Below are 16,771 nucleotides of genomic sequence, written 5' to 3' on the forward strand. Positions count from 1 at the left end.
ATGTAACCTAGTTTGGGTAACAAAATGTCTGCAAGAAAACTACCAAGCTCAGAGAGCACCAAGGTCCACACAATTCTCCTCCTCCTCCTCCTCTCCACAAAACTTCTTCCTTTTAGAACTGTTGATGTAATCTAGTTTGGTAATGAAACATCTGCAAGAAAACTACCAAGCTCAGAGAGCACCAACGACCACACAGTTGTTGTTGTTGTTGTTGTTGTTGTTGTTGTTGTTGTTCTTCTTCTTCTTCTTCTTCTTCTTCTTCTTCTTCTTCTTCTTCTTCTTCTTCTTCTTCTTCTCTTCTTCTTCTTCTTCTTCTTCTTCTTCTTCTTCTCCTCCTCCTCCTCCTCCTCCTCCTCCTCCTCCTCCTCCTCCTCGCAAACCCTCTTCCTTTTAGCACTATTGATGTAACCTAGTTTGGGTAACGAAACATCTGCAAGAAAACTACCAAGCTCAGAGAGCACCAAGGACCCCTCATTCCAACCCTGAGCAGGGGGTTGGACTTGATGCCCTCCAAGGTCCCTTCCAACTTTCTTCTTCTTCTCTTCTTCTTCTTCTTCTTCTTCTTCTTCTTCTTCTTCTTCTTCTTCTTCTTCTTCTTCTTCTTCTTCTTCTTCTTCTTCTTCTTCTTCTTCTTCTTCTTCTTCTTCTTCTTCTTCTTCTTCTTCTTCTTCTTCTTCTTCTTCTTCTTCTTCTTCTTCTTCTTCTTCTCTATTCTCCTTTATTGAACCATGTGCCTTGGTTCTTCTGATGTTTTTAAAAAGGAAATCAAACTTGCAATGCTCCCTCTAAGAGAAACAAAGATTCACAAAAGCCAAGGATTGCCAGGTTTATTATTCTGCGGTTCCAAGTAAGAAGTCTTTGTCTCTGGTGCATTTCATCAGAGTTCTCCTGTGACAACCGTGGCCTTTGAGGTTCTCCATTTCCGAATATGTTGTGAAAACAGGTTCAGATTTTCCATGTTAGGCTGCTTGAAAATTCCCTTCAGATTTCTCCTGCTGATATTGTTTAGGGCTTGTTTAAGGGGGGCTTGGAGGCTCCTTATTGTGCAATTTTCTCCTACACAACACAGGGTCCAAATGATGGCGGGGTGGTGGTGATGTTGGAAGAGCTGGGAGATCAAGGATCAGTTGTAAATACCACTTGTTTAGCACCGTTACAACTTCAGATGGTTGCTAAACGAATGGCAGTAAGTTGAGGACTACCTGTAGTTCTCAGCCAATAAAATCATGCATAACGTGGAGAAGATGGACAGCGTTCTCATGGATCATCAATCAATCAATCAATCAGAATAAAGCTGGAAGGGATCTTGGAAGTCTTCTAGTCCAACCCCCTGCTCAAGCAGGAGACACTATAGCCGTGGTGGGGAACCTATGGCACGCGTGCCACAAGTGGCATTCAGAGCCCTCTCTGTGGGCACGTGCACCGTCATCCCAATCCTAGGCCTTCAGCTGAGTTTTATAAAACCTTTTCGCTTTAGGCCTCCACCACCATGTGCAAAAAAAAGAGCGTTCAATCAATCGATCAATTTCAACTTCTTGCGGGAAAAAAAAAATCTCGCAAAATTGGAATTGATTGATTGAACTTTTTAGTCCCATCCAGTTTGCTGATACCACCGCAGACACGCCCACCCAATGGGCCACACCCACCCAATGGGCCATGCCCACCTGACACCCGACGATACATAAGTGGGTTTTGAGTTGCAGTTTGGGCACTCGGTCTCTAAAAGGTTCGCTATCACTGCATTATAGCATTCCATACAAGCGGCTGTCCAGTCTCTTCTTAAAAGTCTCCAGTGATGGAGCATCCACAACTTCTGGAGGCAAGCTGGAGACAGCAGAATAGATGAGAAAGAACTGGAGAAGATAACAAGATACAAAGACCTACAAATAGAAATAGAAAGACTGTGGCAAAAGCAAGCAAGGGCAGTACCAATAGTAATAGGCTCCTTGGGTGCAATCCCAAAACAACTGGAGCACCACTTGAACACCATTGGCATTGACAAATTCACCATTAGTCAATTGCAAAAGGTGGCCTTACTAGGAATTGCTTCCATCCTGCGACGATATCTGTAATACCATCAAACATCCACATTTGCCTACCCCAGGTGCTTGTTAAGGACTTGATAGGTAGACAAAAATGCCAAATCCAGTCTAAATATCTGGCTGACTGTGCGATGATCAATAACAACAACAACAACAATAATAACAACAATAACTTTATTATCACTCTGAATGTACACCAATCAGTATACATCAAAAAGAAATTTCATTGCATACAGCTTTCAAATGGTCACCACCTCTGATATATACACTCCTTGTTCATGGCCAGCTCAAGTTTCAGATCATCCATCTTAGTCTCTAGGCCGCGAATGACGGCAAACAGGACGGATGGAAATGGAGCTCCATATACTGCATGGTTTCCAAATTTTGCTGTTTGGTTTCCTAAATTACATTAATTTTGCATGTTCTTACTGCACAATGTATCATTTATGACTCAGATAAACAATGGTATTGATGCTTCACAACTGGTGCTCTTTTTTTAAAAAACTAATTTTTATTTTTAACCAACAAGACAAAACAGAACAAAGCAAAACATAACACACATACACACACAATATATACTCCTTTTTTTTACAGCAATTACGTAACGATAATCTAATATTTACATTTCCCCCTTATTCTTCTTTAAATATTTGTCCTTATAGCCCCATTATTTCTTATTTACATTTTTCTTCCTTCATGCTCTATTTCTTACTAAGAATAATTCATATTATTATTATTATACATTATTATACACATATTTTCACTTTTGACCTTTCCATATTTATTCTCCTCTATTATTTCTAGCCTCCAACCAGACATACATACAACTGGTGCTCTTTCATGTTTGCTGCTCATTCTTGAAGACTCTTTGAAGAGCCACCTTCAAGGATGTTCTGGGCTGACTCTTTCCCCTCTGCTTCCTCCCCACTAAGAAATAAAGGAGTGGGTTGATGCTGCTCTTGAGAGTAGCACTTCCTATTCCAATTGTCAAGAGGACGGGATGAGGGAAACTGAAATAATAAATGACATATGAGGCATACTTTGGGAGAGAAAAAAGGAGGAAGAAGAGGAGAGCCAGCAAGATGGTGGTGAGGAACTTCCTTTGATTGTGTTGCGATTTAGACCTCATGTGAATCCAGAGGCTCACAGTAGACAAAACCATGAGAGGCGTACAAAATAAGCCATTCACAATAAGCTGGTAAAGCAAAGGTGAACTTCCAGAGCCTCTGTTCTGGTGGAGAATGAAGTGCACTGCAGAGAGCAAGAAGGAGAGGATCCAGATGGGGCCACAAACAAGAGTGACGAGATATGGCAGGTGATGGCAGTGATGCCAGAGTGGGAAGAGGACAAACACACCTGTCCAGGCTGATGTCCGTCAGCAGAAACTGGCTAGCAGAATAGGTGAAGGAAATGAACTCAAAAAACAAGAAGAAAAAGGTTTGGACAATGCAAGTTTTTTTTTATAAAGAGTTGACACCCTCACAAATATAGCTGCCATAATGAGGGATGCGAGGACCCCAAAATTAGCAATGGAGAGTTTCAGGATTTAAATGAATGCACATATTATTTATGGCTATCAAGCGTGAATGTACAGTGATAGTAAAACTTCACGAAAGTTCTTCCTTTGCAGCTTGCTATTCTTCCAGGCTGCCCTACTATTCATCCTTGAAGACTCTTTGCAGAGCAATCTTGTATGATGCTCTTGGCTGGTCCTTTCCTCTTTTCTTCCTCCCAACAAAGAAATAAAGCAGGGGGTTGATGCTGCTATTGAGAGCAGCACATCCTATCCCAACGGTCACGAGGAGGGGATTATAGGAACCAAAATATTCAATGACATACAAGGCATCCATTGGAAGAGAAAAAAGGAGGAAGCAAAGGAGAGCCAGCAGGATAACGGAGAGCGGTTTCCTTTGATTGCGTTGTGATTTAGACCTTATATGAATCAAGAGAGTCCCAATAGACACAACCATGAGTGGGGTACAAAGTAAACCATTCACAATCAGCTGATAAAGGAAAGGTGAACTTTCAGAGCTGTTGGTCTGGTGGAGAATGAAGTGCACCGCAGAGAGCAGGAAGGAGAGGATCCAGATGAGGCAACAAACCAGGGTGGACAGATATGGAGGACGATGGCAGCGATGCCAGAGTGGGAAGAGGACTGCCACACACCTGTCCAGGCTGATGGCCGTCAGCAGAAACTGGCTGGCAGAATAGGTGAAGAGAAAAAGCTCAAAAAATAACAAGAAAAAAACTGCCAGAAGTTTCGTCGTTTCATGGAGAGTTAAAACAGCCACAAATATAGCTGTAATAATAAAGAATGTGAGGCCCCCCGAATCAGCGATAGAGAGATTCAGGCTGAAAGTGGTGAAAGAATTCCTCTTAATGGAACAGGCTAAAAAATAAATTGTTGCTCCATTTCCAATCAGGCCTAAAATACAAACAATGGCAATGGAGCCGTTGATGAGGTTTCGTGTTAAAACATCAAGCGTAGGAGTAGCTCTTAAATATTCTTCCCAGCCATGACTCCTGTTAACACAAAAAACAAAAAAGAAAATCAGTCCTTGTTTCAGAAATCCTTGAATGCTGAAATAATAGTAGTAGTAGTAGTAGTAGTAGTAGTAGTAGTAGTAGTAGTAGTAGTAGTAGTAGAAGAGTTGGAAGAGACCTTGGAAGTCATCTAGTCCAACCCCCTGCTCAGGCAGGAAACCCTATACCATTTCAGACAAATGGCTGTCCAGTCTCTTCTTAAAAACTTCCAGTGTTGGAGCATTCACAACTTCTGGAGGCAAGTTGTTCCCCTGGTTAATTGTTCTCACTGTCTGGAAATTTCTCCTTAGTTCCAGGTTGCTTCTTTCCTTGATCAGTTTCCATCCATTGCTTCTTGTCCTGCCTGCAGGCACTTTGGAGAATAGCTTGACTCCCTCTTCTTTGGGGCAGCCCCTGGGATATTGGAACACTGCTATCATGTCCCCCCTCATCCTTCTCTTCATTAAACTAGACATACCCAATTCCAGCAGCCGTTCCTTACATGTTTTAGCCTCCAGTCCCCTAAACAGGTGAGGTACCTAATAGTAACTATTTCATCCTCAGAGTTCTTATTTATTTATTTGGTGCTACAGCATCTTTCCTTTAGGAGATCAGAATCTGTAGTTATCAAAACTCTAGTAACTTCATGCAACTCATCAGTGAGGTTCCCTAGTAATTCTCAAATGGAGATCAGCCACTCACTGGGGAGCTTTATCCCTTGTCTGCCACCTACTCTAAATCTAAGTCCTGGTGGATGATCACTTAACTATGAGCCAGCAGTGTGCAGCAGCAGCCAAAAAAGCTAATACAGTCCTGGGTTGTATAAACAGAGGCAAAGAATCAAGATCCCGTGAAGTACTAGTACCACTTTATAAAGCTCTAGTAAGACCACACCTGGAATACTGCAGCCAATTTTGGTCACCACATCACAAAGAAGATGTGGAGAGTTTGGAAAAAAATCAGAGAAGAGGAACTAAGATGATCAAAGGTCTGGAGACTAAAACATACAAAGAACGGCTACGGGACTTGGGTTTGGCTAGTCAAAAGAAAAGAAGAAATAGGGGAGACATGATAACAGTGTTCCAGTATCTGAGGAGCTGCCACAAGGCAGAGGGGGCTAGGTTGTTCACCAAAGCACCAGAGGGAAGGACGAGGGACAATGGTTGAAAACTGATCAAGGAGAGAAGCAACCTAAAATTAAGGAGAAACTTCCTGACAGTGAGGACAATCAACCAGTGGAACAGCTTGCCTCCAGAAATCGTGGGTGCTCCATTGCTAGAAGTTTTTAAAAAGAGACTGGACAATCACTTGTCTGAGATGGTATAAGTCCTCCTGCTTGAGCAGGGAATAGAAGACCTCCAAGGTCCCTTCCAGCTCTATTCTATTCTATTCTATTCCATTCCATTCTATTCTATTCTATTCTATTCTATTCTATTCTATTCTATTCTATTCTATTCTATTCTATTCTATTCCATTCCATATTTTCTATTCTAGTCTATTCTATTCTATTCTATTCTATTCTATTCTATTCTATTCTATTCTATTCTATTCTATTCTATTCTATTCCACTCCACTCCACTCCACTCCACTCTACTCTAAAAATCTTCATTGAATCACTTGGGAATCTGATGTCTCTGGACATTCACCCAAAGTGGGTTAAAAACAAGCTGAGTTGGGCAGTCTCCATCCTTCAGAAGAGGCTCCTATTCCAGCAGCTCCAATGAGCAGAGCAGAGGATGAATTTTCCTTTGGAATGTGATGAAACGATTCAAAAGCTAATTTAATTCCTTCCAAAACAATATTTTGCATCATAAAATACTTACAAGTAATAGTAGGTTAGCCACGCACCAAAGCCTCTTGTGTTATTTAAATCTAAGTTACAGAAAGATCATGATTAGTGTCAAAATAAACATATATTTTGGAAACATCTTCCAAAGTTACAAATTTGTTTTTATGTCTCTGTGTCTGTGTATAGATAAATAAAAGAATCCTCAATAATTTTTCCTGTGGTCACCCCAGAGAGCCGCTGGTGAAAAATCAGTTTTGGTGGTGCTTACTAAGGTCCTTGCCCCAGAAATATTTAACCTGGTAATTAATTAAAAAAAAATCATCTTCAAAGGGAAAATTTTCTTCCCACCCTTGTTTTTCCTTCATTTTCAGAAATGCTTCTGGGCTTCAAGTCACTTAAAAAAAAAATCTTAAAGTACATGGAGATTGACTTCATCCCTTGTGTCTTTTCAAAGGACAATTCTGGGATGATGTTGTGTATAGGAAATGGCAGATAACACCATGTTAACATTCTTATGTGGGAAAAGAGCCCCCCAGAGAAGGAAATATTAAAAGGGCAGAAAAATATATTTCCTGAAAGGATCTTAAAGAGGCAGAAAAGGATGCCCAGTTTTTCTGTCTCCCTCCCCCAAGCAGAAACCAGTTCTATAGAAATGCAGATGTAACTCCAGGAAGATTGGAGCTAGAAGATTAAGAAGACAAAGACACCTAAAATCTACATACCCCACCCAAAGTCTAAGACATGATATAATAGGATTAACTCACAGATGCCAAAGGGACACAGGTCAAAATACATGACACAGGAAAGAGCCTCAAACAGAAACAGGAAACAACTCCAAACAAAAGGCTCAAGCGGGTATAAAAACCCACTCCCTACATGTGCTCACTTTTTTTTCTGCCAGAGCCATCTTTGTTATCCAGCTCTCCTCTTCAATAAACTGCAACCTTCTTTCTAAAGCAGTCACCATGTTTATTCCCAGCTTGGACTGAATCACGATGAAGACTTTTCTTTCAATAGTTACATTCCCCATGAAAACTATTTTATGAAAAAAAAATTGCTTAGGAGACATTTTGTGGACGTACCCATGGAATATCTTCAAAATATCAATGCAAGCTTAATTCCAGGAGGCATGGGAGAGGAGTGACTTGTGATTTGCTGCTAAAATTTCATTTTGGGAATAAGCTCACAAAGCATTATAAACCCTTGAGGTTTTAGTTATCAGTAGCACCCACAAAGGAAAGGAAATTATATATAATACGCTGTTCATACCATATGAATAATTAAATTGCTGCTCCATTGTGCAAAAAATGTCGTTTTCTTGCTTAGAAACATTCAACTCCATGGATAAGGTGGACAATCTGGGGCACTGTAAATTAAGAGGAAATGCAATGATCAAAAGCAAGCAAACTCGATTTTTTTTTTCTGATTGTCAAAATGATTAAAGGATTTGGGCTCTTAGGGAATTCAAATTCCTTTGTCCTCACAAAACAGGCATAATAACCCTTCCTAGCTTTCAATCAAGCAATCAGAATTTATTTACAGGCCAAGCTCAAACGCAATACAAAAGAGCAGAAACGCAGTACAGTTAAGTACAAAACATGAATTTTAAAAATGGAAAATATTAAAAAAGTTAGCAGCTAACAATCATTAGCGTGAGAATAGAACCTGCTATAGCTGGATAGATTTAAGAGTCAAGTTAAGAAGCAACAGAGAGAAAGCAGAGCTGCTTAACTCTTAATTTTTTGCATTAGTCTTCACGCAAAAAGAAACTATAGCCCAACCAACCAAAAACCTAACCCTAAAGGACAGACTAAAAATTAAAATTAAAATAAGCAAGAAAATGGTAATAGTAATAGTAGTAAAGTTGGAAGGGACCTTGGAGGTCATCTAGTCCAACCCCCTGCTCAGGCAGGAAACCCTTTACCATTTTGGACAAATGGCTGTCCAGTCTCTTCTTAAAAACTTCCAGTGTTGGAGCATTTACTGCTTCTGGAGGCAGGCGGTTCCACTGATTAATTGTTCTCACTGTCAGGAAGTTTCTCCTTAGTTCTAGGTTGCTTCTCTCCTTGGTTAGTTTCCACCTGTTGCTTCTTGTCCTACCTTCAGATGCTTTGGAAAATAACTTGACTCCTTCTTCTTTGGGGCAGCCCCTGAGATAATGGAACACTGCTATCATGTCCCCCCTTGTCCTTCTCTTCGTTAAACTAGACATACCTAATTCTAGCAACCGTTCCTTATATGGTAAAAGAACACCTGTCTCTTCTTGACAAATATAAATCACCAGGATCTGATGGATTACATCCCAGAGTTCTGAAGATGCTGGCAGATATTATGTCAGAACCATTGCACCATATCTTTCAAAAATCCTGGAGCAATCAGTCAGTCAGAATAGAGCTGGGAGGAAACTTGGGATCTTCTAATCCAACTTACTGCTCAAGCAGAAGACCTATAAATACAATTTCAGACAAGTGACTGTCCAATCTCTTCTTTGAAACCTCCAGTGATGGAGCGCCCACGATTTTGGAAGGCAGCTTCTGTTCCACTGGTTAATTGTCCTCGCTGTTAGGAAGTTTCTCCTTGATTCCAGGTTGCTTCTCTCCTTGATTAATTTCCATCCAGTGTTTCGTTTCCTACCATCTGCTGCCTTGGAAAACGTCAAGAGAAAAGAAGGACTAAGGGAGACATGATAGTATTATTCCAGTATTTGGGGGGCTAACCAACCTAAACCCCTGAGACAGAAGAATATTTTCTTTAGAAATACTGCACAATCAGATCTTCCAAAAAGGAGTAATAGAAAAATCTCAAAAGGAACCCAGACCCAGAAACTAGCTGTTAGAAATTTAGATTCGTCCAGGAAACACGGGGGAAAGAAAATGCCTCAAGGAAACAGCCATTTCCCTTTACAAGAAAGGATAAGTCAAGCTGAAATTTAAAAGTACCAAAGAAGAGGGTTTTTTTTTCTCTCTTGCTCTTCCTCCCTCACCCTATGTAATTCTGGGCAGACAGCCAAGAACTATTTAGCCAAAGGAAATGGCCTTGGGGACAAGAAACACAAAACATGCACTTTGTGTAAACAATAAAAAAACTCGACTGGATTAGAGGCTGCGGAAATACCCACCTGACAGAAACAATGTAAAAACTAACAAGATTAGCCCAAGCACACACAGAGAAACCCATTAGCGTAGCAAGGAGGTGAAGTGGTCGGCTAGGAAGCCCCATGTAGAGATGGTAGAGCATGGCCCCGGCCACCAGGCAAAAGGCCACCCTGAGCGGGGAAAGCCAGATCCCCATCGGTGTCATGGCCGCTCGGGCCCAGTAGAGATGAGGGAGGCACACAATCCTAGCTGGGATGGGGGGGGGAGCATGGCGCCGATGGGGAACTGGCTTTCCCTACTTGGAGTGGCCTTTGGCTTGTTGGGCATGAGTGTGTTCTACCACCTCTACTCGAGCTTGCTAGCTGGCTGCTTCGCCTCCTTTGTGCTGGTTTGGGATGCTGCTCGGGGTGGTGGCCTAATGGACCTGCACGAGCTGCTGGCGGTGGCATCCCGTGGTGGGGCCAAGATGTGTCTGGTGTGCAAAGGGAACAGGCTCCATGCATGGGCCAAGGGCAAGATCTGTGAGGGGGCCGAGATGACCAGCAGCAACCTGCTCTCCAACCGCAAGCAGAAACAGATGGGACAGAGTAGGTGTGTCCAGTGGTCTGCATCATGCACCTTTCCCCTTCCCTACTTTGCCTGCTGCTGGAGGGCTGGCCTGGTGTTGGCAGTGGACTGTGGAGCCCCAGAGTGCGTCCATCAAGGGGCCAGAAGGCTGTGGCTGTTGATGGACACTGTTGGTCCCCATACACTCGCTGACCTCTGAGTGCAGGGGCCAATGGGGCTGCTGCTGTCTCACCTCGCCTCGCCTTACCTTGCCCTGCGGTAATGGCACCCCACACTGCCCCCTGCCTCACCCCATAGTATGAACCTTCTGCCTACCACCCCACCCACCAGAGACCCCCTGGATCTCCCCCAACCCTGCCCGGTCCCCATAGGCATCACCTCCACAAGCAACATCAAGGTGGTCATGGCCACCCCAGCCATGCCCCCCCAGTCTGCTGTGACCACCACAGCCATGGTCACCTAGTGGGCCATGCCCCCCTCCCCCCTGCGGGCACGACAATGCTGATGAAGCCCCGGCATTTTGCAATAAATAAGTGGGTGTGGGGTTGTGGTTTGGGCACTCGGTCTCGAAAATGTTCACCATCACTGGTGTAGGGTTTCCTGCTTGAGCAGGCGGTTGGACTAGAAAACCTTCAAGATCCCTTCCAGCTCTCTTCTGAATTGAAATTGAAGTTGAGTCCCATTATTGGCTAGGGGATCCTGTCAAATTTGCTGATCCCATCCTGAAGATTTCCAAGTCTTATCCTGATCTCAAAAACGAGTACTTTGCGAAGAACAATGACCACCACAAAAACTCTGGTCTTTACTGCTGACATAACTGGTGAAGAAAGGAAGCATCTCCAGAGAGGACCAGCTAGTTTTCTTTTTTTCAGAAGGGAAGGCGGAGATGTTTTTCTGTGAATCCAGATGTTTCGCCCTTGAGGCAGTCACAGTGAGAAAGGGGAATTGAGCTGAACCGAGCTGCAATCTTTCTCAGAAAGAGAAAAAGGAACTTGCGTAATATGTGTTATGTGCGCCTTGCTACTTTCCTTCGTGACCAGAGGCAAGCTCGCCTGACCAATAACCAGCCAAGACACAGTGAAGACCTTTTGTTTCGTTTATTGTACATTAAAATTAGGAGATAATTTATGCAAGGTGTGTCAGTTAATATTAATCAATTAATTGTGCATGCTCAGTTGCCTGAATTCGGCCCCCTTTTTATGACTTCTTAGAAAAATAGGTTCTTTCCTGTTTTGCTAGTTATCTTCTATTACAGATGTTTTCTTCTTCCTTTTCCCACTCTTAAGACCCAGCTATTTTTGCCTACATATTTCCTTTACCTCCTTTCTTTATGTTAACCTTTCCTCTTTCCCACCATAGCTTCTCTACTCAGTATATTTCCACGGCAGCAAATTCAATTTTAAATTTCTCTTTCAGTATTAAATTTTGAAGATCTTTCTTTTACTTCTATCATTTGGATCTCTGACTTTTGTAACTTAAGCTGTTTTTCCACACAAGATGCAAAGGAGGTGCTTAAAGAAACGATCATATCAAAGAGTCACAGGATTTAAAAGGCCATGAATTGAGATCTGATTCACATGGTGATTTACAAGAAATGAAAAGGATGAGGGGGGACATGATAGCAGTGTACCAATATCTCAGGGGCTGCCCCAAAGAAGAGGGGGTGAAGCTATTCTCCAAAGCTCCTGAAGGCAGGACAAGAAGCAACGGATGGAAACTCATCAAGAAGAGAAGCAACCTAGAACTAAGGAGAAACTTCCTGAGAGTTAGAACAATTGATCAGTGGAATAACCTGCCTCCAGAAGCGGGGAATGCTCCAACACTGGAAGTTTTTAAGGAGAGACTGGACAGCCATTTGTCTGAAATGGTATAGCGTTTCCTGCCTGAGCAGGGGGTTGGACTAGATGACCTCCAAAGTCCCTTCCAACTTTACTACTACTACTACTACTGCTACTACTACTACGGATCATCGCACAGGACCTGGGGTAGGCAAATGTGGATCTATAGTTGTATTACAGATATTACAGATATTACAAATATTGTCGCAGGATGGAAGCAGTTCCTAGTAAAGCCACCTTTTGCAATTGACTAATAGCGAATTCGTCAATGCCAATGGTGTTCAAGTGGTGCTCCAGTTGTTTTGGGATTGCACCCAAGGAGCCTATTACTATTGGTACTACCCTTGCTTGCTTTTGCCACAGTCTTTTTATTTCTATTTGTAGGCCTTTGTATTTTGTTATCTTCTCCAGTTCTTTCTTGCCTATTCTGCCGTCTCCAGGCATTGCCACGTCCACTATCCAGACTTTTTTGTCTTTCTTATTGACAATTGTTAAGTCCGGGGTGTTATGTTGTTGTTGTTGTTATTATTATTATTTAAAAAAACAATAACCAATCCTTGCTTTCAAAATGACTCCAGGAAATAGTGCAAGCATTTACTATTTTGATCATTTTTTCCAGGGTGCAAATGCATGTTTGATTCTGGACTTCAGATCAAAAATCAGAAATTCAGTGAATAGAAGGGACTTCCTCTTAGACTGATCTAGATGGAGCAAGATCAAAGGTTGCTGTTCCAATACAGGATGTTGGTTGCCTGGCATCTATAGTTCTTGAAATACAGGATGTTGGTTGCCTGGCATCTATAGTTCAACAAATCACATCCAAGGTGGACATGAAACACATTTTATTCTGTACTGAATAGACTCCTTGGGGTTATACAGTTCCCAAATCAAGTGACAAGGAAAAAAGCTTTCCAACGTTTTTATACCATTCCTTACCAAAAAAAGTATCATGTGATTTTAAAGGTAATCAAAACTAGCAGATGTTCCATAACAGCCATTTTTTATCAGTAAAACAAGCATGTCTCATATCTGATATATCTCACATGGGCAGGAAAAAACACTCATCTTTCAAGCCTGTGTTTCCTGTATGATCCACAGCTGGTCTCTTAAATATTAGAACAACGTGATCAGGAAGGACAACCCTGATGTTTAAGACCATTGGTATGTTCCAGTACTTTGTTTTCATATCTTGTCCTTGTTTTATATCTATCCCGAATTCTAAGTATGTCAGTTCTAACAAGAGGATTCTGGAAAGCTATGTTAGCTTTCCATTTCTCATATCATAAGTCACCGTGTGATTCCGAATCTCAATTCGTGACCTTAAAACTCCTCTATCCCTTTGATATGGTCATATTTTTAGCATTTCCTTTGCCTCTTGTCTGCGATAACACTTTAAGTTGCAAAAGTCAGAGACGCCTATTGCACAAGTTCTTTTTTTCCTTCCCCAGAAAGTTTGCAGGTTGGTCCAATTCAATTCCCCTTTCTCGGAAGAAGGAACTAACTCCATCAAATAGAGGCCAGCGAGAATATCATCCTTGAGATTCTGCTGGTCTGCTCTGGAGATTCTTCCTATCATCACCAGGTAGGTTAATAGTAAAAGCAAAGCTTCTCATGCAGTAATTGTTATTTACAAAGTACTCCTTTTTTTTTTGAGTTCAGGATAGGCTTTGGAAACCATCAGGATGGGATCAGCAAGTCTTGCAGGATCCTCTGGCAAATAACAGAACTCAATTTAGCAGCAATTTTATTTCAGAATAATGTGACATGTTCTATTATCTCTGATTCCAATAAATCTTTATATATATATAAAGTGCAAGCGGCCCAGGTTCGAATCTCAGAAGGGCATGGCTAGCTGATGACAGCTAAATAGCTCAAAATTGTTATACTGGTCTCCCTTTAATTCTTTATCGGCAAAAATCTAAATTTAACATACATACATACATACATACATACATACATACATACATACATATATATATATATTCTTCTCAAGTTACTTTTTTTGTAAAGTTTTTATTAATTTTTTTCATACAATTCAGGAGTATTTATTCAACAAACGTGTTGTCTGAGTTTATCATTCACTAATACAAATTTAATTCCCCATCCTTTATTCTTTTCTCCAGCCATTGATAAAATAAGTCCCTAGTTTGAAAATATTCTGTTTCTTCTTTTCCTTTCAAGCTCAAAGTAAGTCTGTCCATTTCTGCACGTTCTAATATTTTTTTAAATTATTTCTTCCTCTGATGGTATTTCTTCATTTTTCCCATATTGTGCGAATAGGATTCTTGCCGCTATTATCACATGTAAAATCAACTATATGCTTTGTTTTTCAACTTTTTTTCTGGCATTATACCTAGCACTTATACCTATTCTCGAGTTATTAATTGTTATCTACTACCTTTTTAAAGATTTTCTCACAATTTTTAATCCTTTGTTTATAGTTGTTGTCTTGTCTTGTTGGTGTTATGATTGGAAAAAGGGAACCTCACAATAAAGATTAGTATTAGAATTAATATTCGTAGTCTGAGCACCTTGTTTGGACTGTCTCACTGATGTTAATCTTGATGATCAATGACAAGACCTCCATCTTTGACAGCTTTACAGGAAAGTTCCTTTTTCTCTTGTTTTTTTTTTCTGGTTATATATTTCTCACTCATAACCAAATGCGAAGACATCTCAAACAGTTTTTATTCAGATGACTTGATGAAATAACATAGTTTTTAACTCATTAAAATTCCTTTGTTATGATCATTCTATTGTAATGATGATGATAATGATGATGATGATATTGGAAGAGAACTTGGAGGTCATCTAGTCCAACCCCCTGCTCAGGCAGGAAACCCTATACCATTTCAGAGAAATGGCTGTCCAGTCTCTTCTTAAAAACTTCCACTGTTGAAGCATTCACCACTTCTGGAGGCAGGTTATTCCACTGGTTAATTGTTCTAACTGTCAGGAAGTTTCTCCTTGTGTTGATGGTTTTTCGACAGCCTTCGGTCGTGGGCTTTAAATGAATTTTGATTGATTGTTTTAGAGCTAGGAAGGATTACATGTGTTTTCTGAAGACGGCAAACTAGCCATGGTTTTGAAGTTGAATCTAAGAACAGAGTTCTTTATGTTATTTTGACTTTTTTTTCAGTCAAGTTGACTTTTTTTAAATAATTGTATTTCTTCTTAAATTGTAGTGTCTTGAATTGTCCTCCTTAACTTGGATCTGAATTTCCCCAAACAGACAAACAACAATTTTGCACAATGGAAGAATTTAATTACATAGAAGGTAGGAACAGCACGTAAATTATATTAGATATCATCTCATATATTAGATATCATCTCATAGTATGTTTAAATGTGTGTTATATATGTATACACTTTGAGATCAAGCAACTAAATTTCATTTTTAATGTGTGTCATTGTGCCCACAGTAAAAAAATGACAAAAAGTTTATCTATCTATCTATCTATCTATCTATCTATCTATCTATCTATCTACCTACCTACTACCTACCTGTCTGTCTATCTATCTATCTATCTATCTATCTATCTATCTATCTATCTATCTATCTATCTATCTATCTATCATCTCTCTTTCCTTGTGGGTGCTATTTATGAAAAAATAGTATTCATAATGCTTCATAAACTTATTCCAAAATTCAAATTCTACTACCAGTTCATGACTCCCTGTGCTTTCTCCACCTCCTGGGGTTATGGGGCAGGCATTGGCATTTTGCAAACATTCAGAGGGTGCTTTTACAAAAATGGCTTCTGATGGAATTATTCAGAAACTCTTATGGAACATTTAAGAATATGAACACATTGATACCTGCCACTTGCTCAGACAATACCATCCCAGAAGGACACAAGAGTTGAAATCAACCTCTTTGTTCTTCAAGAGAACATTAAGAAAAAAAAAATGTGATTGGAGGCCTAGAAGCATTTCTGAAAATGTGGGGAAAACAAGGATGGAGAAATAGTTGATTTTTCAAAATGAGCATTTTTGAATGAATTATAATTCTGGAGCAGCTTAGAGAGGACCACGTTAATCATTGACTAATGACTATCTGGGCAACTGCAGTAAAAAAACAACAACATTGGGGATTATTTAATTTATGCACAAACACTGCATTCAGAAAGACACAAATCTGTATGGAAGAACTTTTTAAATCTAAAACACATTAGCATTTTTGCTGCCTGCTTTTATTGATCTTAATCTTGACTTAATATAATTGCTTCCTTAGATGATGATGACTTTAGTGGAAGTGGCTTCTATAATGTTACATCTGAATACCCAGATGGGTAAGTACATTATAGTACAAAGTATTTGCTTTGCAGGAATGTAATTAGCCTTCTAAGTGTTTCATAACATTCTAAAAGGAAAATTGCTCCTCTGCTCTGCCCATGGAGGCTTCTGGTAAGGATGGATAGAAATTGCTCAATTCAGCTTGCTCTTAACCCACTTTGGACAGATTCCCAAGAGACCCAACGAGGATGTTTGGATTCAGTGCAGGCAACAGACAATGGACAAAGTTCCCAGAAGAGCAGATCATCAACATTTTGAGAGCAGATGTGAATTTGGTGCCCCACATAATGCAAAGATGATGATTTTTCTGAAGAAAAGAAGGGGTGGATGACAATGGACCACCATGGACACCTAAGGAGAGAATCTTTCCTGGGTCATAATAATAATAATAATAATAATAATAATAATAATAATAGTAATAAAACCACCAGTGAGGCACTACCTTGACGGGGTTGTGGGGCTTGTGTACTCTGAGGAAGATGAGAGCTATGCCAGAGGTTCAACCATACTGGACAGGTCTCATCAGAGTAGTCAGACAAAGAGTGTCTCTCCCATAAAAAATATGGTGAGACGTAAATTGCAGAATGCCATACCGGCTCGGACGTCGCCCGGGTTAACAAG

General features: G+C 40.5%; 1 protein-coding gene and 1 long non-coding RNA gene across 2 annotated transcripts; one reads left to right on the forward strand and one right to left on the reverse strand.

Moving 5' to 3' along the window:
- Nucleotides 1-2,767: 2,767 nt before the first annotated feature.
- LOC120320287 (proto-oncogene Mas-like) lies at nucleotides 2,768-7,440 on the reverse strand. Its single transcript, XM_039369883.1, is given in 3 exon segments — nucleotides 2,768-4,565; nucleotides 6,389-6,437; nucleotides 7,437-7,440. Coding segments are annotated over 3 exon segments (942 nt in total). The 3' UTR covers nucleotides 2,768-3,676.
- Nucleotides 7,441-13,157: 5,717 nt separating this feature from the next.
- On the forward strand, nucleotides 13,158-16,276 carry LOC120320286. Its single transcript, XR_005559938.1, has 3 exons — nucleotides 13,158-13,436; nucleotides 15,040-15,131; nucleotides 16,089-16,276. It is a non-coding gene; the product is annotated as an uncharacterized LOC120320286 (long non-coding RNA).
- Nucleotides 16,277-16,771: the final 495 nt, after the last annotated feature.

The sequence above is a fragment of the Crotalus tigris genome, unplaced genomic scaffold, assembly GCF_016545835.1.
Source record: "Crotalus tigris isolate CLP2741 ecotype Arizona unplaced genomic scaffold, ASM1654583v1 scf7180000021296.432647, whole genome shotgun sequence".
Classification (NCBI taxonomy): Eukaryota; Metazoa; Chordata; class Lepidosauria; order Squamata; family Viperidae; genus Crotalus; species Crotalus tigris.